Source organism: Pelophylax lessonae, assembly GCF_965119305.1.
Source record: "Pelophylax lessonae genome assembly, chromosome: 12".
Classification (NCBI taxonomy): domain Eukaryota; kingdom Metazoa; phylum Chordata; class Amphibia; order Anura; family Ranidae; genus Pelophylax; species Pelophylax lessonae.
In genome coordinates, this window is record NC_138779.1 from 12,168,078 (window position 1) to 12,190,457 (window position 22,380).

Genomic DNA, 22,380 nt, shown 5'->3' on the forward strand with positions numbered 1-22,380 from the left:
ACATCTCTGGTGAGTTACCATCTACCTCCTGAGCACCTGCGGTGAAGCAATTGGAAGACATACACCAGAGGCGTAACTAGAACCTTCAGGGCCCTGATGCAAGAAACCATGAAGGGCCCCCCAGACCCCTGGCCGGGGCCCTTACCTTCAAGCCCAGGGCTCTTCCCACTAATCCTGGTGCTCTTTACACTCGTTGCATGGCCTTTTATTACGGTCCCGCAGCAGGATTCTTTCACAAGTTCTGCAGTGGGCCCCCTTCCTGCAATCTTGGGGCCTCCCCACAGTGGTGCAATGCCAGGGTCCAGTCGCAAGTGTGACCTTTGCGATCCTGGAAGTTCAACCACTGGTTTGCTACCGGGCCCCCTGGAGCATGGGGCCCGGTAGCGATTGCAACCCCTGCAACCCCTGTAGTTACGCCCCTGACATACACACCCAGAAGCACTTTGTTATTGCTGTTGGGCACAGTCACATTGGATTTATTCATTGTTTGTTTTCTATTCGTTAATTATTACCTTTGTATTTACTGTATGTTACTATTTCTAGGGGTCATGCGGTTTTAGATGGTCCCTTAACCTCCCTAGTCGTCTTATTATGTCAGTATTTTTGAATGTCAAAGCGGTACATTGTTTTGCATAGAAATCTGTTGTTTTATATTGTAGGCCTGTAATTCTTAGGAAAAAAACAGTAAAAGTGATTTTTTTTAAATAGATTAATAATAAATGAATAAATAAATTAATAAATTAAATTATTCATTTATTAATGATTTAATTTATTAATGATTTAATAAATTAAATCATTAATAAATTAATAAATTATTAATAAAAAAATAATGATAAAAATAAAAGAAATAAAAAAGGAAAAGTGCAGGCTGGGCACTGGACAAAGAACTAGGGATAAAACTCAGGGGAAATGGTTTCATACAGTAATGTAATCCTAACAGATCACAATGTATCATGTCATGTTTTGTCTACTTTTTTAAAATTTCCCACTTGATTCCGTCCCGCTGCGTCATGGCGCCTGCAGGAATAGGAACCCGGGAAGACGGATGCCGGCATCGGCCGGAGAACACAGTGGGAGGACATCAGGGGATCGTAGGGACAAGATAAGTTTACCTACAGGGTAACCCCGAGTGTGGCTCGGGGTTACCGCTTTTGGTACTGAAAATTCACCCCTCGAGCCACACTCGGGATTACCGCCATTTATGAGTACACATGGTAAAGCGCCAACACCTTTTCTATTCTTTGCAATATCCAAGTTTTTTTCTCCAATTTTCTGAGGCTTGTCACAAGGCCAATTTAGTGCCTTTGTTCAAAAAATACTTTAGCTAGTAACTACAGACCTGGCATCTACTGTAGAGAAGATATTAGAAGCTTTGCTAGACTGGGATATCATAAGAGATATTCAGCTTGTATTTCTGAAAGCCCAAAGTTATGTATTATTAATAATTACCCCAGTATTGGGCGCAGTGTCATATTAAGACTGGTATTCAAACGCAGTGCGTAGGCGCAGGAAATATTCATGACAGCGTCATTTATTGTTTGAATTGGATTCGTCTTGGCAAAAATAAACAGCTGATTTGTGTATGTGACATGGGTTGAATTTACCTGTAGGGAGAGGAAGCAGATAAGTCATTAGACAGGGACAGAAAACTTACAAAAAAACATACAATGAACTGCACAAAAACAAATAGTTACTATTAGAGCCGGTTCACACTACTCCGACTTGGGACGCGACTTGTGTGCCCTCAAGTCGCCCCAAGTCTCTTGTCATTACAAATTCAATGTAAATGAATGAGAGCCGTCTTAATATGCACTACTGAAGTCGCTCCGACTTCAGAAAAGGTTCCTGTACTACTTCAAGGCGACCTCTATCCGACTTGTGCCATAAACTTCGCCTCTAAGTCGGATCCTTATCTATTTTCTAGCAACTGTGATCAGACTTTCCAGGAAGAAGAAAACGATTAGCCAGGCATTCCCCACAGACAAAGTCGCCTATCATTTAAGTCTCTTACAAGTCTCTGACAAGTCTCTCACAAGTCTCTTACAAGTCTCTTCAAAGTCAAACTAAAAAGTCGCTCCTTCATGGGGTGACTTTCTGGTCGCGGTAGTGTGAACTGGCTCTTAATGTCAATGTATTCTCTGACAAGTAAAAACAAAAGTGTCCAGTTTTGTTAAATCAGAACTCCAGGGAAAAACAACTAGATTCATATGAATATTCTGTTCTTGGACCTCCTCTTATTTTCAATCTACACCTCCTCTCTGGGTCATCTGATAGCCTCCCATGGCTTCCAATACCATCTCTACAGTGACGATACCCAAATCTAATTATCCACCCCTCAGCCCACTTCCTCACTTATCACTAATTTACTAGTAGACATATCAGTCTGGATTAGTGATTGACCGATATCGGTTTTTCGTTGCCGATACCGATATTTTGGCCAATGCATATCGGTATCGGCCGATATGCGCCGATATTTTCGTACATTTAAAAAAAATTTTTCCCCCCTTGACAGGTACTCTTGTGGAGGGATCTGGGGATCTAAAAGACCCCAAACCCCTCCTCTGCACTTAAAAGCATTCAAAACGCCAAGTTTGGCTTGTTTTGAATGCTGTTGTTTTTTTTAATCTGGCGCCGAGTACCCGGAAGTGATGTCATGACATAACTTCCGGGTTTTTGCACGGAGACCCGATCAGAGCCGAATGCGGCTTTGATCGGGTCTTCGGCGGCCTTGCAGGCTGGTTGCCCGGGTCTCCCAGTGGAATGGGAGACCCGAGCGAGCTGCGGAAAGCGGCGGGAGGGGGGGGGATGTCCCCTCCTGCTCCTTGTAATGACAGCCTTCTCAGCCGCATCGGTTGTCATTACAAGACAACCAACCCTCGGCTATGGACGCCGGTACCGGGGTGATGCTTCTAGCTGCAGGCATCACTCCGGTACAAGCACTTTCCTGAAATACCGGCAATATCAGTAACCTCCGGGGCCAATTCCGATGTATCAGGGAAAGTGCATATCGGCCCTCGATATATCGGCATTGCCGATAATCGGTCGATCCCTAGTCTGGATGTCACACCACTTCCTCAAAACCCCATCTATCCAAAACCAAACTTATAATTTTTCCTCCACCACATACTCCTTCCCCTGATCTCTCTGTCAAAATTGATGGCACAACTATCAGTCCATCCCCGCATGCCAAGTTCCTAGGTGTAGTCCCGGACTCTGAACTCTCCTTCAAGCCCCATATCCAATCACTCTCCAAATCTTGCCGCCTCAACCTCCGCAACATCTCCAAAATACGCCCCTTTCTAACTGAGGACACAACAAAGCTCCTAGTTCACTCCCTGGTCATCTCGCACCTCGACTACTGCAATTTCCTTTTCATTGGCTTACCTCTACATAGGCTTTTCCCCCCTTCAATCCATCATGAATGCTACTGCCAGACTCATCCACCTCACCAATCGCTCAGTGTCCTCTCTGTCAGTCCCTCCACTGGCTTCCGCTCACCCAACTAACCAAATTCAAAATACTAACAACATCTTACAAAGCAATCCACAGCCTAGCCCCCAGCTACATCACTAGCCTAGTCTCAAAATACCAACCCAATCGCTCTCTTCGTTCCTTTCAAAACCTCCTGCTCTCTAGCTCCCTCATCACCTCCTCCCATGCTCGCCTCTAGGACTTTTCCAGAGCCTCTCCAATCCTATGGAACTCCTTACCCCAATCTGTCCAATTATCTCCTACTCTATTAGCTTTTAGACAATCCCTGAAAACCCTCCTCTTCAGAGAAGCCTATCCTACCCACACCTAACAACCGTACTTCCATTTTCTCCATCAGCCCATCCCCCACAGTTATTGCCTTTTGTTTCACTTGATCCTCCATCTAGATTGTAAGCTTTAACGGGCAGGGCCCTGCTTATATTGCTTGTATTTAAAACTTAATACATTTATTAATCTATTAACACAGAATTTTGTTATTTGTGACATTGATTTCTGCCTGGAGTTTAGTTCCTGTTTGTGGGTGTCTCCGTTATCTAGCCAGTTGCTAAGGAGTTGCTAACAGAAAGTGCCCAGAAAGCCATATCCCTGCGCCCTACTCCCAAACAGCCAGAGGAGCCAATCACTCCCCTTCCTTTACTACCTCATCTAAAACCAGGAAGTTCGGGGAATGGTGCAGACCTGAAGGACCCATTAGAAGTGACAAGGGACACCATGTAAGTGTTTGAGGACAGGAGGGTTGTAAATATACTGGGGAATTTTTAAAAAAAATGAATACAATGGGGTAAAACAAACACTTAGGGTATAATGCTAGTTTAATATGTTCTGCCAAGCCTGGGGTATGGGGCAACATTTATTTTAAAAAATGCAGAGGTGCCTTCTCTTTCCCCCCTGACACAGGCGGCCTTGAAGCAGTGGTATCACCGTCGAGACCTATTTTCACTCTCTACTGACCCCAGCCCCCTGACCCCTCTTTTTGACAATCCCCTGCTCCCGGAGAGCAGACGATGACATACGCCTCGTACGACAGGGGATCTGGGCCCACAGCACAAAACATTGTCAACCCCTCTTTGGGCTCCTTCACTCCTAGGTCTGCATCTCACTTTTCCTCTATTGACTGGCTCACCAGTCTTAGCCTCACTAAATTCTGTCATGTCCTTCACACAACACGACAAATACACAGACCTCTAACTCCCTTCGAAACCACATGCACTCTTTCCCAGGTCCCTCGCCAAGCAATCTCCCACATGTATCTTGGAATTGTGTCTCACACCCATGGCTCCTTGCCATCGTATACTAAGATGTGGGAAAGGGAACTGGAGATGGAGATATCTACTGAGGAATGGCGAACCACTTTTCTGTTTACTCATAAATCCTCTATATCCACTTTTACACAAGAGAAAACTTTTAAAATATTGTCCAGATGGTACCAGGACCCATGCACGTTGAGGAAAATCTTCCCTGATTCCTCGGAGACCTGCTGGCGTTGCCAAAGCGAGAGGTACGTACAGACATATCTGGTGGGACTGCGACCGCATTCAAACATTATAGCAGCAGATCTTTTCCATATACAAACCCGATTCCAAAAAAGTTGGGACACTGTACAAATTGTGAATAAAAACAGATTGCAATGATGTGGAAGTTTCAAATTTCAATATTTTATTCAGAATACATTTGACATATCAAATGTTTAAACTGAGAAAATGTTTCATTTTAAGGGGAAAATAAGTTGATTTTAAATTTCATGGCATCAACACATGTCAAAAAAAGTTGGGACAAGGCCATGTTCCACTGTGTGGCCTCCCCTCTTCTTTTTATAACAGTCTGCAAATATCTGGGGACTGAGGAGAAGTTGCTGAAGTTTAGGAATAGGAATGTTGTCCCATTCTTGTCTAATACAGGCTTCTAGTTGCTCAACAGTCTTAGGTCTTCTTTGTCACATCTTCCTCTTTATGATGCGCCAAATGTTTTCTATGGGTGAAAGATCTGGACTGCAGGCTGGCCATTTCAGCACCCGGATCCTTCTTCTACGCAGCCATGAGGATGTAATTGATGCAGTATGTGGTCTGGCATTGTCATGTTGGAAAATGTAAGGTCTTCCCTCAAAGAGACGACGTCTGGATGGGAACATATGTTGTTCTAGAACTTGGATATACCTTTCAGCATTGATGGTGCCTTTCCAGATGTGTAAGCTGCCCATGCCACACGCACTCATGTAACCCCATACCATCAGAGATGCAGGCTACTGAACTGAGTGCTGAGAACAACTTGGGTTGTCCTTGTTCTCTTTAGTCCGGATGACATGGCGTCCCAATTTTCCAAAAAGAACTTCAAATTTTGATTAGTCTGACCACAGAACAGTTTTCCACTTTGCCACAGTCCATTATAAATGAGCCTTGGCCCAGAGAAAACACCTGCGCTTCTGGATCATGTTTAGATATGGCTTCTTTTTTGGCCTATAGAGTTTTAGCCGGGAACGGTGAATGGCACGGTGGATTGTGTTCACCGACAATGTTTTCTGGAAGTATTCCTGAGCCCATGTTGGGATTTCCATTACAGTAGCATTCCTGTATGTGATGCAGTGCCGTCTAAGGGCCCGAAGATCTCCGCCATCCAGTATGGTTTTCCAGCCTTGACCCTTACGCACAGAGATTGTTCCAGATTCTCTGAATCTTTGGATGATATTATGAACTGTAGATGATGATCACTTCAAACTCTTTGCAATTTTTCTCCTGAGAAACTCCTTTCTCATATTGCTCCACTATTTTTCGCCACAGCATTGGGGGAATTGGTGATCCTCTGCCCATCCTGACTTCTGAGAGACATTGCCACTCTGAGAGGTTCTTTTTATTCCCAATCATGTTGCCAAATGACCTAATAAGTTGCAAATTGGTCCTCCAGCTGTTCCTTATACGTACATTTAACTTTTCCGGCCTCTTATTGCTATCTGTCCCAACTTTTTTGGAATGTGTAGCTCTCATGAAATCCAAAATGAGCCAATATTTGGCATGACATTTCAAAATGTCTCACTTTCAACATTTGATATGTTATCTATATTATATTGGGACCAAAATATACGTTCATGAGATTTGTAAATAAGTCCATTCCTTTTTTACTCACAATTTGTACAGTGTCCCAACATTTTTGGAATCGGGTTTGTATAATGAAATATATGACGAATCAATCTCCCCCTCGCCTAAAGTGGCACTCCTCTCCACTCTCCCGGGATCGGTCACTTCACAGAATCTAAGCTCCTCCGCTTCTTCTTATCTTTTGCTAGGCAACTGATCCTGAGACTTTGGAAAACTGAGACCTCCCCCTCACTCATTATGTGAGTAGTCGTTATGAATGACAACATGTTAATGGAGGAAAAACAAGCCAAGGAGAGCAATGCTGGGAATAAACCTATATCGCTATTGTATACGTGAATACACTACTCCTCTTCGAATAAGCTTTGCCAACGTTTAGCACACTGCCACCAAGCCCAGGTGGACCCCAGCCCTGCCCAAGCATTACTAGCCCTGCTGCTGGGAATGGGTTGGATTCCTTTAGAGGTACTACTATGCGTTCATGATGACACATTCAAGTCAGGTCCCCTAAGAGAGAACGACCCAACATTACTATAAAGGAGATGACCCCTTCTCCCCCCTCCCCTCTTTTTCCTTCCTCATTGCTTTCTTCTTTCTTGTTGTTTTTACCGACAATACTGATACTATATTTCCTTATTCCCTCTGTGCAGGGATTTCCTACAGTGAATTACTTTATATGTGAATGGTTCCCTTGGGTAACCTGGTTATTGTTCGACACCACTGTTATTTTATGTTCTCATTTTCGTTATAAATAAAAATATATTTAACCTAAAAATATGCAGAGGGTAAAATAATCTTCTGGGGGCAAAGAGAACAATACAAACATGGCAAGGGTTCTAAAGTTTCTCATACATTTGTGTCTCTACATACTTTAATGTATCTGTTTTTACTTCTCTTGTATAACAACCAGTAAAATGCATCAGCAGAACTTACCAGAGCTTCAGTGTTACAGTCAGAGGTTATCAATGGACGATGAATGGCCATCTCTGATGTTCCATTTACAACCTCCCTTACTGCCCAACAATTGGAGTTGGTGCTGTTCAGCCTTATATTGGATGTATTAAAACCGTTTGCTTCCAACCAGCATTTTGACAGTTGTAAATTGAAATATCCTCCAGTGCAAGTAAAATTTGGAGATGGAAGGCTTCCTGAAAAAAGAGTAAATTCATTCAGCATTCCTAAGATGAGAAAGTGATGGTGACATGATTGATGTACATTATACACTATAGGGCTTTTCTATATATACCCACTTATGGGTGGCAAGATTGACCAGGGACTGGGGAGAAAGTTGTCATAGTCTCAAAGAGTTGAAGGCCAATGTAACTTCCAGTTTAAAGTCTACGTTGACTGTTGGTGGTCAGTGTAGTGCCTCTTAGATTGATGATTAGTATAGTTCCCCCTTACATTGATAGTTAGGGTCACCCTCCCTTACTCTGATGGTCAGAGTAGTTCCCCCTTATTGTCGATGGTGAGAGTAGTCCCCCCTTACATTGATGGTCAGTGTAAACACCTCGTACATTGGTGGTCAGTGTAGGCCACCTTACATTGATAGTCAGTGCAGTCACCCCTTAGGGGGATATTCAGTATAGTTCCCTCTTACACTGATGGTCAGAGTAGTCCCCCCTTACATTGATGGTCAGTGTAGTCCCCTCTTACATTGGTGGTCTTTGTAGGCCCCCTAACATTGATGGTCAGTGCAGTCACCCCTTAGGTGGATGGTCATTATAGTTCCCCCTTACACTGATGGTAAGAGTAGTTCCCCTTACATCGATGGTCAGAGTAGTCCCCCCTTACATTGATGGTCAGTGTAGTCCCCTCTTACATTGGTGGTCAGTGTAGGCCTCCCGTAAATTGGTGGTCAGCGCAGTCACCCCTTGGATTGATGGTCCATATAGTCCCCCCACTTACGTTGATGGTCAGTGTAGTCCCTCCTTACATTGGTTATTAATGTAGTGCACCCTTACATTAATGATCAGTGTTGATGGCCAATGAAGTGCCCCCTTACATTAGTAGTCAATGTAGTGCACCCTTTAATTGATAGTTGGTGTAGTACCCCCTTACATTGATGATCAGTGTAGTGCCCCCTTACATTGATGGTTGGTGTTTTACCCCCTTACATTGATGGTTTGTGTAGTGCCCTTTTACATTGGTGGTCAGTTTAGTTCCCATTGTATTTTAGCATACCATACCTGCATTTGCATAGACAGTTGTATTGCACTGGCAGGCAGTAGAATTGTTACAATACTCATCATTAGCACAGGTATTAGTTCCACATGATGCAGATGCAGCTGGAGAAACAGAAAACAGACATTAAAGTACAACTAAAGGCTCCTGCATAGCAGTCTAAACAGGTCATGAATCATTTTTTTGTGACTATATATATTTATTGTATTTTGTAGAGCTGGTTGGATGCATATTGGTGCTAGTTGCTTCCTATTGTATATAGAGTTGAGTAATAGGTGGTTTATACACAGGGATAGTGTGGAACGTTTTTTTCACAGTTATATCATGCAGAAGCCTCATTAACTAAAAGAAAACTGTCTTTACCTTCCCCGACTGATGCAAATCTTCCTTCATTTGTGTCTCACACGCTCCCCCTCCCAGGCACTGCAGCCCCCAGTGGGAGGGATTCAGCAACAGAGGCGGTGCTGCCAATCCAGAAAAGAGGGGGCAGGGCTCAGGGTGGCAAGGTGCCAGATTGACAAGCTACAGTCTTGTGAATTAGCAGTGACAATACTGGTAGCCACGCCCCCTGCAACATATTCTCCTCCCACCATAGTGAAATCAGGCACAATGTATATGAGAGTGACACTGATAATGGGGTACTTTGACGTAGTGGTGGGCTTGAGCACTATATGGCCATATGGTGGGACCAAATCCCCATTTTTATTTATGGATTGTCTTCAAATTTGGTAGCCATTTCTTTTGCATGTGTGCGCTATTCTTTTTTAATATACATGTCTCTTGGTTCATAGCTGCACCAGCTTTAGAAATACATGGGTATGCTCCCCCAAATTTTTTGCTTGTTTAATATGAGAGTGACAACTCTGCTCTGAATTCAGGAGCAGTGCAGTATTGTCATCCCATCACAGGAAAGGACAGGGCTTCGCTGTCAGGATCTACAAATGATTTTGGGACTTTGAAGGGGGGACTTCAAACAGTGCAACATATTTTATTTGGAGGTCATAGTCTTACTTTAAACTCGTTATCTTGGATATACTGTATTCCTAGTTAAAAGGTAAGTAAAGTAAACCCTAACAATGATCTCCCATTATTTGCTCCCTTTTGGTCTGTTAAATATACAGTTCAATAAATATTTGTATCTGTTCAATTATTTTAAAAAATATCCATTGATTGCGCCAGAAATCTTGAGAGCTGAAAACTTCCTGAGCTCTCTGTCTCTGCTGACTGTTGTTAGTTACAAAGAAACATTTTTATATTCTGGATTTAGATACATTGTTAATGTTTCTTTGGTATTTTGAGGTTTTTCGATAACGAGAAACGAACTAAACCCAAACAATGACTGATTACTACAGTAAACCCCCCTCCATTGCGGGGGTTACGTTCCGGACCCAGCCGCGAAAAGTGAAATTCCGCGAAATAGGAAAACCCTATTAAAATGCATTGTAGGCATGTTTTTTTACTGTCACTGTACGTGTAGAAGCATTTTAAGGTCTTTAAACACACTTTTAAAACAATAGAAACTCATTTAAACACATAAAAGATACTAAGAGACATAGCAAGAGCTATGGAAAACACAAAAATATTTCATTTTTAATGATTTATATAGTAAAATAACATTACAAAAAAAAACGCGAATTACCGGGACCGCAAAAACTGAACCGCGATGTAGCGGGGGATTACTGTATACACATCCCGGAATTCATACTATAATATTTCAAAACTACAGACTTTGATTTTCTTGGATTTTGTTGAATCGTTATCATATTTTCCAGTTACACCATTTCAATTAATAACCAAATTCAAGAATAACCCATGTCATTGTCAGAAATAAAATCGAAATCTCATGTTATTATTCCTCTATATGGACTCTCTGCTCTCTTTCTCGCTGTCTATCTGTGTCATACCATATCACCATCCCATCTTTTTTCATTGTGCAAAATCTATTACCAATGGCTGCCTATAAAGGCAACATGTCTTTACTTAAATAGGAACTGCAGTCTGCTCACATAATTTGTAAAAAAAAAAAAAAGCATATTTTCCATTTTGAAGCTTCTCTCTAATTACTTTGCATATTTTATATATACTGTGATTCTGTACTTGCCAAATATGATGCAGAAATCTCCTTCCACTAAGTCTGGCTGCAGCCATTTTACCTGTGAGCAGCTGTAGCTGCTGCCTGTTCACTTCCTGGATTTACACACACACACACACACACACACATATATATTAGTGATCGACCAATATTGGTTTTTCGTTGCAGATACCGATATTTATACATGCATATCGGTATTGGCCGATATGCGCCAATATTTTTGTACATTTACATAAAAAAATTATTTTTTCTTGACAGGTACTCTTGTGGAGGGATCTGGGGTGTCTAAAAGACCCCAAATCCCTCATCTGCACTTAAAAGCATTCAAAATGGCAAGTTTGTCTGTTTTGAATGCTGTAATTTTTTTTTTAAACTGGCGCCAGTACCTGGAAATGATGTCACTCATGACATCAGACATCACTTCCGGGTTTTTGCATGGAGACCCGATCAGCCCAGGCGAGCCGCGGAAGGTGGCGTGAGGGGGATGTCCCCTCCCGCTCCTTGTAATGACAGCGGAGCGGCTTCTCAGCCGCATCAGTTGTCATTACAAGACAGCAGACGGTCGGCTATGGATGCCAGTACCGAGGTGATGCCTCTAGCTGCAGGCATCACTCCAGTACAAGCACTTTCCCAAAATATCGGCAATATTGGTAACCTCCGGGGCCAATTCTGATATATTGGGAAAAGTGCATATCGGCCCTCCATATATCGGCTTTGCCAATAATCGGTCGATCCCTAATATATATATATATATATATATATATATATATATATATAGACAGTATATATATTATACACACACATATATACAGACAGACACACTCACACCACTGCTTGCCTGCACATTTCTCCTCTCTAGATAAATACTCATGGATCTCTGCAGTCTCCTGTTATCTCCGCCCTCATTCGGCCACCTCCAGCTCTCATTGGCTTTCCTATGACTCATCCCCCCCCCCCCCCCCTGCTGACAAACTCTTATGAGAGTGGGAGAGAGCTGTGCATGATGTCATTAGCCTAGGCTAATTACCAGACAAGAAAGAGGAAGTGGGCTGTATAAGGTTTTTACTGGCAGAAAAAAAATGTTTAACTATTCAAAGTTAAAACAACAAGGGAAGAAGATTTAATAGATGGAAAGATGAAAAAATTACCGAAGAGCCACTTTAAAGTGTATGTGACTTGAACAAAGGATTTATCTCGGCTTGATGTGTGGTGTACTTGGTGGGGTCTTGGGAGACCCAGGCATCATGTCATTTGGTTTCCCTTATGCTCGGACCTGGCTGTTCATTCACTCATGTCAAGGCAGATATGATATTCTATTCCTGGTTTTGCTTGAGCTAACAGATCTTCTGCCTTGCAGCCAGGAGATTGTTTTACACTCTACTGGCCAGGCAGCATGTTTTGGGAATGCACACTTTTTATGGTCTCCCCCCAGCTGGGACACATCCTACGATGTTTGTTCTCCTTCTTTTTTCCCCCATGCTTATGATATCAATGAAACACATGCAGCAGTAAAGCCCTGAGGAAGCAGAATGGCCCTACCGCGAAACATGTTGGCTTATTTTACCTTTTTTGGATGTCAGAATATGTATCAATGCTACAGGGATCCTTTTACCACCGTGACCCTGCTTTGCCTTAGGACATGTATATGCTTTTGTATGTTCATTAAAAATATAGGTTTGTACCTTTTAATCAATATTGTTGTATTGGTCTTATATACCATTTGGGGGGTTACCGTTTAAAGGCCCATTTTTTTTTAGGGAATATGGGACAATGGGAACATATCTTTCCCTTTCTTTCTCCCCCCCCCTCTTTTTCTTCATTGTTTACATATTTAGGGCTGGGTTTCTCCCAAAAAATGCTTTAACTCATATTTCCATACCATAGCTTTATACAATGAATTTATCTTATTTGATCCCTTTTAAGAGTCGGTTCACACTAATCCGACTCAAAGTCACCCCGACTTCATAAGTCGCCCATGCAGCGCGACTTCAGCGCGGCTTGCAACGACTTCTCATAATAGAAGTCAATGCAAGCCGCTCCGACTTTGCAAAAAAATAGTGCAGGAACCTTTTTCTAAGTCGGAGCGACTTGAGTAGCTCTGATTAGAACGGTTCCATTGCACAGCATTGGAAGCTACCAAGTCGCTTGACAAGTCAGATCAGTGTGAACCGGCAGTTAGTCTGGTAGATATACCACTCAAAGCATTTTGTTACATCTGTTACATCTGAAAAAAAAAAAATTTGTTGATCCTGTCAGAAATCCAGTGCTGTCCAGCGTACTGTGCACTTATGCTAGGGGGAAAACACTTTTTCTTCATTCAGTGAATGTATATAATTTAAGGTGTGTCTATAGATGGGTAATACTCAATACAGTCAATACAGTCTATTGAACAAATAGGTACCAACATCCCCATATCATATATTTAAACAAAAATAGCTCTGAATAAACAAAGCTCTCACACTCGCCCCCCCCCCCCCCCCCCCCCAGCTTCATATACGTGTCCCATGGTTCCATGCATGCGTGTCACCTCCTGGCCTCCCATTTCTGGACTTTTGGGTTCTCTTCCCAGTTGGTGTGGCTCCCTTATCTTGGGTCTGCATGGTATAGTGCCTATCCATTCTAATATTGCTTGCACTGATATTTGTAATTAATTGCTGTATTTTTGTCTCTTTTTTTTATACCCTGATATAGCAATATGATCATATGTGTAACATCTTAAATGCCCCTGAAGAAGCCTCTGGCAAAACATGTTGGGCACCTGCTTGTGGACTAGAGCCAGATTTCTCACCGGAGTAGCCACTGACATATAAGTGTATTATGGTCTTGACAACCCTGTTACTAGTATTCATATGATATATCCATTCAATTGTTTCTTTGTCTGTTGTCCATACATTTCAATGTTTTCATTCCACTTTATTTCTAGTGGATGATTTTATCTATGTATGATTAATTTTATATTTTTATATATACTTTGGTGAACATTTAATTTCTATTTGGTACCACTTTTTGGTCTCCAGCCCTCATCATTCCTCGCTTTGGCGAGAGATTTGTTTATTCAGAGCAATTTTTGTTTCATTCAGTGAATGTTATAACTGGAAGAGGGTTACTGGTAGGATCACCAGGTGAAAATAAGAAAAAAAAAGTCAGAAAAGAAGGACTAGTAAGCTGCAATGTATTACATTTTCAATTTCAGGTTTAGATATTTAATTGGAGAATGGATCTCTTGCGCACCTTCCCTGTCCATTTGCCCATTCCTGATGGTGCCCTCTGAATTCTGGGAACGATCGCTGTCTCTGTATTCCAGATGGGAGATTATAAGATAAAAGGAGATAAACGTCACTCACCTGCCATGGCAGCGCACAGTACAGATAGCAGTAGTGTTGTCTTCATGGTTATCGGAGACCCTAGAAAATACATTCTATATGAGCAACCAATTTCGATTAAACAAAAAAAAAGAAAGAAAGAGAAAAAAAAAAAACATTTCTACAGAGTTTCTCCTCTTCACTAAAACATTCTTCGTACATACATGCTCTTCATCTGCTCATGTCCAGTGTCAAAACAGACAAACTCTTGGTGTAGTATATTTTAACATGCAATATAACATTTCAAAAAGTATACTAGCATAACAATCACCATATAACTACCCTTTTAAATATACATGTTTAAAGGGCTTTAAGTAAATGAAAGCTAACCAAACTTTTGTGAAGCAATAACAGTAAACAGGACATCCAGGCAATCCCCATCTACGCTACAAAGCCACCATGCAGCGCTTAAAGCGGAGTTCCACCCATTTTTGGAACTTTAGATCTATGTAATCCCCTTTAAAATGGCTTTTACCAATGGAAACTTTTTTTTTTTTGCTAGTAAATACCTTAATTTCTGCTTTATTCCTCCTCTCCTTACTTCCGGGTCCGATCAGCGATGACGTCATTCGGCGATTCGCAGTGTCTGCTGGGATGTATTCTATTCCAGAAATCTCGCAGTAGCTGTATATGTACTGAGCCGTGCCTGCCCCGCCTCCGCCCCCGCCTCCGCCCCGCCTCCTCTCATTGAGGTGTATTGTATGCAATGTATTAAGGCTGTTCTCTGCCCCGCCTCCGCCCCGCCTCCTTTCATTGAGTTGTGTTGTATGCAATACAACTCAATGAGAGGAGGCGGGGCGGAGGCGGGGCAGAGAACGGCCTTAATACATTCATACAATGCAACTCAATGAGAGGAGGCGGGGCGGAGACGGGGCAGGCACGGCTCAGTACAGATACAGCTACTATTGTATGCAATACAACTAAATGAGAGGAGGCGGGGCAGAAAACGGCCTTAATACATTCATACAATGCAACTCAATGAGAGGAGGCGGGGCGGAGGCGGGGCAGGCATGGCTCAGTACAGATACAGCTACTGCGAGATTTCTGGAATAGAATACATCCCAGCAGACACTGCGAATCGCCGAATGACGTCATCGCCGATCGGACCCGGAAGTGAGGAGAGGAGGAATAAAGCCGAAATTAAGGTATTTACTAGCAAAAAAAAAAAAAAAAAAAGTTTCCATTGGTAAAAGCCATTTTAAAGGGGATTACATAGATCTATGTATTCCAGCCTATTAAAAATGGGTGGAACTCCGCTTTAACACCGCTCTCCAGGCGCAGTGCCCCTCGCTTATCAACAACCAGCATCAGTGCCTAATATCAATTTCTTCCCCCCTTACCTCATCCACCATTCCAAAGTCAGCCACTCCAAGAACAATAAAGCCAATGAAACATCATGATAACCAGCCAACTAGCATCCTCAAAACAAAAAGTCACCAAAACAGCCTTCTTCTTTCTATTGTTACATAAGGGAAATGTACAATCAGATTGTAAGCTTCAGAAAATTATAATTTTATCATGATTGAGTTGCAAATGGACATAAAAGTTTTATACTAACTGACAAATGTTATGTGGAAATGTCCCCGGGTTTCCATGAGGCTTCTGACAACTTGATGTTCTAACAAATTCGTTGTCGGTTGAGCTATGTTACCTTTAGGAAAGGCAGTAGGACCGAGGTGGAGGTTCTGTGTACAATTACTGATCACTCAGCTACTTATATACTCATCGGTCCAAAGAAAATGCCCTTCATTTATCTTGAGAAGAATAAGCAGTCAACTAGCATTCTCAAAATGCAGTTACCAATGGCAGCCTTCATCGTTCTCTCATTGGCATTCCCTCCCTTTAAAGAGACAATCAGATTGTGTGTATGACCAGCTTTAGAAAATTATTATTTATCCTGATTGTCTGCCATGAGTTGTAAATGACTTAGAAATCAAAGTTATATACTAACCGACAATTGTGGTGTGGAAATGTCCCGGGTCAGCAAGAGGATTCCAACAACTTGATGTTTTCAACAGGTTAGTTATCAGTTGAGCTTTGCCACCTTTAGGAAAGGCAGTAGGACTGAAGTGGAGGTGGTGAGTACAATTACTGATTACTCAGCTACTTATATACTCATCGGTCCAAATAAAATCCCCTTCATCTATCTTGAGAAGAAAGCAGAAGGTCAGGTGACATTAAAGTACATGGGCCTCACCCAGACAGGACTTGTCCCGAGCTGTCACCATTTAACTTTAAAGCAATTCTTACTGACCGATGGATTTTTCTGGAGGAATGTGTTATTTATAGTTGATATGAAACGTCACCTAGTTCCATCACAAAATTATCTTTCAACTTTTAAATGCTTGTTTAAAACCCAGCTCTAACTCCAGACAGTTTTTCTTCCCCTATGTTGGACATTTAGCACCCACAATCTATTAAACCACAGACTATAAAGACAATACACCTTAGGAAGGAACTTCTCTTTTTTTGTTGCTTTTCTGTCTTTACAAAATAAGAGATCAGTTTTTTGAGTTACCAAACTCCAACAAAATGTATAAAAAACACATTTTATTGTATCACAAATAGATATAAAGTCAAATAAGATCGTATATGAAGGACTGACTAAAAAAGAAAAAGTGCTAGATCTCCAGTTTTTTGTTTTTTTAATCACCCGATTAGAGCTAGAGGCTCTAATAGGCTTCAGAAAAGGGTGGACCCGAGGCGCAGAGCACTGCGCCCTAGCCCACCCATTTGTGTGACAATAGCCAATGAAAATTCGCTATGGTCACACAAATTCTCCTCCTGGCCAATTAGGAAGTGGGTCCGAGACCCGCTTCCTGATTGGCCGAAAGGCGAACCCATGCCATTGGCCGAGGAGGAGGCGGGAGGACTCGAGGAGACGCGGGGGACTGAGGAGAAGCCACCGCTGCAGGTAAGTGCACTGGTTTCTCTGCATTGAAGGTGGCACGGCACGGCACGCTGGTCCCTCTGCATTGAATGGGGCACGCTGTGGTCACTCTGCTTTGAAAGGGGGCACGCTGGTCACTCTGCATTGAAAGGGGGCACAATGGTCTATCTGCATTGAAAGGGAGCATGCTGGTCACTCTGCATTGAAAGAGGGCACGATGGTCTCTCTGCATTGAAGGGGGCACACTGTGGTCACTCTGCATTGTAAGGGGGCACGCTGGTCACTCTGCATTGAAAGGGAGCACGCTGGCCACTCTGCATTGAAAAAGGGCACGCTGGTAACTCTGCATTGAAAGGGGGCACAATGGTCTCTCTGCATTAAAAGGGGGAACACTGGTCACTCTGCATTGAAAGGGGGCATGCAGGTCACTCTGCATTGAAAGGGGGCATGCAGGTCACTCTGCATTGAAAGGGGGCACGCGGGTCCCTCTGCATTGAAAGGGGGCATGCTGGTCACTTTGCATTGAAAGGGGGAACGCTGGTCTCTCTGCATTGAAAGGGAACACGCTGGCCACTCTGCATTGAAAGGGAGCACGCTGGTCACTCTGCATTGAAAGGGGGCACGATGGTCTCTCTGCATTGAAAGGGGGCACGCTGGTCACTCTGCATTGAAAGGGGGCATGCTGGTCACTCTGCATTGATAGGGGGCACGCTGGTCTCTCTGCATTGAAAGGGAGCACGCTGGTCACTCTGCATTGAAAGGGAGCACGCTGGTCACTCTGCATTGAAAGGGGGCACGATGGTCTCTCTGCATTGAAAGGGGGCACGCTGGTCACTCTGCATTGAAAGGGGGCATGCTGGTCTCTCTGCATTGAAAGGGAGCACGCTGGCCACTCTGCATTGAAAGGGAGCACGCTGGTCACTCTGCATTGAAAGGGGGCACAATGGTCTCTCTGCATTGAAAGGGGGCACGCTGGTCACTCTGCATTGAAAGGGGGCACAATGGTCTCTCTGCATTGAAAGGGGGCACGCTGGTCACTCTGCATTGAAAGGGGGCATGCTGGTCACTCTGCATTGAAAGGGGGCATGCAGGTCACTCTGCATTGAAAGGGGGCACGCTGGTCCCTCTGCATTGAAAGGGGGCATGCTGGTCACTTTGCATTGAAAGGGGGCACGCTGGTCTCTCTGCATTGAAAGGGAGCACGCTGGCCACTCTGCATTGAAAGGGAGCACGCTGGTCACTCTGCATTGAAAGGGGGCACGATGGTCTCTCTGCATTGAAAGGGGGCACGCTGGTCACTCTGGATTGAAAGGGGGCATGATGGTCACTTTGCATTGAAAGGGGGCACGCTGGTCTCTCTGCATTGAAAGGGAGCACGCTGGCCACTCTGCATTGAAAGGAAGCACGCTGGTCACTCTGCATTGAAAGGGGGCATGATGGTCTCTCTGCATTGAAAGGGGGCACGCTGGTCACTCTGCATTGAAAGGGGGCATGCTGGTCACTCTGCATTGAAAGGGGGCACGCTGGTCTCTCTGCATTGAAAGGGAGCACGCTGGTCACTCTGCATTGAAAGGGGGCATGCTGGTCACTCTGCATTGAAAGGGAGCACACTGGTCACTCTGCATTGAAAGGGAGCACGCTGGTCACTCTGCATTGAAAGGGGGCATGATGGTCTCTCTGCATTGAAAGGGGGCATGCTGGTCACTCTGCATTGAAAGGGGGCACGCTGGTCACTCTGCATTGAAAGGGAGCACGCTGGTCACTCTGCATTGAAAGGGGGCATGCTGGTCACTCTGCATTGAAAGGGAGCACGCTGGTCACTCTGCATTGAAAGGGGGCATGCTGGTCACTCTGCATTGAAAGGGGGCATGCTCCCGAATGAAGGACAAATAGCCTTCTTGGGGAAAATTCTGGGGAAGTTAACAAATTTTAAGAAAGGAGGAGTGGTCTTGGCAGGGGATCTCAACCTGAGCCTCGACCCAAAAATGGATAACACAGCAAAAAATCAAAGGCGCTCGAACCACCAGACTAAGGAAATAAGGACAAAACTGTATCAGAACCAACTAGCAGATATCTGGAGGATACTTAATCCCAAGGAGAGGGACTATACTTATTACTCAAACATACACAAGACATACTCCAGAATTGATTATTTCCTCATAGAACACAGATGGATCGAGAAAGTCTTAGAGGCAAAGGTCGGGATTAGGACCTGGTCAGACCACTCCCCCATTTCGGTAAAAATAAAAATGGGGAAAGAGCCAATTAAAAAGTCTATGTGGAAAATAAATGAGGAACTGATTAGAGATAAAAAATGGGGCAAGGAAATAGAAAAAGAATTGGAATTTTATTTTCAAATGAACGATACTGAGGAACTACCCAAAAATATAATATGGGAAGCGCAAAAAGCATATATGAGGGGAGTATTAATTTCAAAAGGAGCACAAAGGGAAAAAGAGAGAACAGAAATAAAAGACAGATTAATGAGAGAGATCTATGAAATAGAACAAAAAAGAAAAGATATAATAACAAAAACAACAGAAAAAAAAAAAGAACTAACCCCCCTGATAGAGAGGAAAAAAGAAGAACTAAAAGAAATATTGGAACAGGAAATAAGACAAGAATACAACAAAGTAGCGAGGGAAAAATATGTGGAGGGTAATAAGATTGGAAAAAATCTGGCAAGAATACTCAAAAAGAAAAAATCAATAAATTTTATAGACCGAATTAGGAATAGAGAGGGGGACCTGGTACATTCTACCACCGAGATAGCAGGGGAATTCCAAAAATACTATGGTAACTTATATGCAGTAAGGGGAGTGGGTAAACAAGAAGACAGCCCGGAGAGAGAGGAAAAGATTAAAAATTATCTGGAAAAAGCAAAAATGAAAAAAATAGATAAGGAAAAAATGGCTCTACTTGAGGCCCCAATTACGGAACAAGAAATAGAAAAAGCAATAAAAGATACTCCAGGAGGAAAAAGCCCAGGACCGGATGGATTTACCATCAGTTACTATAAACAATATAAAGACCTTTTAATTCCTAGGTTAAAGGGATACATGAACGGCCTGGGCTCTCAATTTGAAATGAGTAGAGAGGCCCTTCTTGCATCCATCACAGTTATTCTAAAAGATGAGAAAGACCCAACACTGTGCTCAAGTTATAGGCCGATATCTCTTTTGAACGCCGATACTAAGCTGTTCACGAAAATAATAGCAACTAGAATTAAAGGGCTGATGGCGGACTGGATACATGATGACCAGTCGGGCTTTATATCGGGCAGACAGGGAAAAGACAATGGGATTAGAACAATTCTGCTAATAGAACAAATGTTAAGAAATAAAGACCCAAGTGTGATATTATCGATCGATGCAGAAAAAGCATTCGACCGGGTTAACTGGGGGTTCATGTTGAAAACACTTGAGGAAACGGGCATGGGCCCCAGAATGATGTCATGGATAAATACATTGTACAGTCGACCATCAGCAAAAATAAAAATAAATGGGACAATGTCCGAATCGTTCGACATGTACAATGGCACGAGACAGGGGTGCCCCCTGTCCCCATTATTATTCGTGATATCATTGGAACCCTTGTTAGCAACAATTAGAGAATGCCCGGATATCAAGGGGGTGGAAATTGGGGGAGTAGAGCATAAGGTTGCGGCTTTTGCCGATGATCTGCTGCTTTATGTCTCCAACCCTAGGATTTCTCTGCCAAACATAATTAGAATCTTCAAACAATATGGAGAGCTCTCAAATCTAAAAATCAACCAAACAAAGTCAGAAATATTAAGAATTAAAATGAGTACTCAAGAGGGGGATGGGTTAAAAACAGAATTCCCTTTCATATGGAGAAATGATGAGTTAAAATATCTGGGAATTAAATTAACACCAAAAATAGAACAACTATATACAGCTAATTTTATCCCATTATTAAATGATATAAAAACAGAAATAAATAGACTAATCTCAAGAGCTATATCATGGATGGGCAGAATAAATGTAATAAAAATGACGATCCTCCCAAAAATCTTATACAAGCTCCAAATGATACCTATTCAGATTCCAGAAGCATTCTTTAAAACACTAAAAGCACTAATAACTAAGTTTGTTTGGAAGCACAAAAAACCAAGGATTAAATACACTACACTAAGTAGAACTAAAAATCAGGGGGGATTGGCATTACCCGACATTAAAAAATACTACCAAGCCTCAATTATTTCACGGGTGATGGAATGGGGGAAAAAAGAAAGTAGGAAAAATTGGGTAAAAATGGAAGACACTTTAAGTGGCACTAAACTAGGTAAAATTATGTGGATCCCACCCAAATATAGAGAATTGAAAACTGATACACATATTATTACACGACAAGCACTAAAAATATGGGACTTAATATACAACAGAGGAAATTGGGAGTATAATTCATTATTAATACCATTACAAGACACAAAAATTTTTTCACCAGGGGAAGGAAAAGAGCACGGAAATTGGTTGGGAGATGGAGATAAAAGATTAAAAGATATAATGGAGAAGGGAAAAATAAATACTTTATCGGAGCTTAAAATAAAGAAAATCAATTGGAACTTGGATGAGTGGAGGTATCGTCAACTTAAACACTTTGTAGCATCCCTCCCCCAGCCAATAAGAGACATAAACGACCTTAACCCATATGAACAAATCTGCATCTCCGAAAAAAATAAGAATAATATCTCAAATATTTATAAAATCCTGAATAGCGGGGAGGGTCAGGGGAACCTCCCAATGCTGGAGAGATGGAAGAACGAATTAGGGGTTCAAAGGGGGGGATCCCAGTGGGATAAAAGTATTAGGTTGGCCCATAACTCGGCGATAGATAGCAATACGGCGGAAATGAATTACAAATTACTCTCCAGATGGTATAAAACCCCAGATAAAGTGGGGAGATACCACCCAGAGACCTCAAGATTTTGTTGGAGAGGCTGCCAGGAAATTGGAACAATGACACACATATGGTGGGACTGCCCTAAAATAAAGGTATTTTGGAAGGAGGTCCTCTCTTTAATTAAAAGAATTACTAATATAGAGGTCAAAGAGGACCCATGGGAATGTCTTTTTCACGGGACGACAATGCCGATCAAACTATATAAAAAAACCTTAATCCCCCATTTGCTTAACTGAGCGAAAAGCCTAATCCCATTAAATTGGAAAAAAACAGAAGCCCCATCAAATAAAGAATGGATATCACGGGTGGAGACAACAAGAAAATTAGAATTATTAAAACCCTGGGGAGAAC

The 22,380-nt window shown here is 42.6% G+C and overlaps 1 protein-coding gene and 1 long non-coding RNA gene across 2 annotated transcripts in view; one reads left to right on the forward strand and one right to left on the reverse strand.

The window, feature by feature from the left end:
• The window catches only part of LOC309568390 (pancreatic secretory granule membrane major glycoprotein GP2-like), a gene marked incomplete at both ends in the record, with an annotated part of 30,643 nt that extends 16,399 nt beyond the window's left edge, over positions 1 to 14,244 (reverse strand). The window contains 4 exons of the mRNA XM_082274049.1: positions 1,450 to 1,604; positions 7,512 to 7,726; positions 8,768 to 8,866; positions 14,199 to 14,244. Of these exons, the coding sequence (XP_082130175.1) occupies positions 1,450 to 1,604; positions 7,512 to 7,726; positions 8,768 to 8,866; positions 14,199 to 14,244 (515 nt within the window). The remainder of the gene's footprint in view (positions 1 to 1,449; positions 1,605 to 7,511; positions 7,727 to 8,767; positions 8,867 to 14,198) is intronic.
• The window catches only part of LOC309567853, a 1,051,047-nt gene that overhangs the window by 277,438 nt on the left and 751,229 nt on the right, over positions 1 to 22,380 (forward strand). The gene's annotated exons all lie outside the window — the stretch shown is intronic.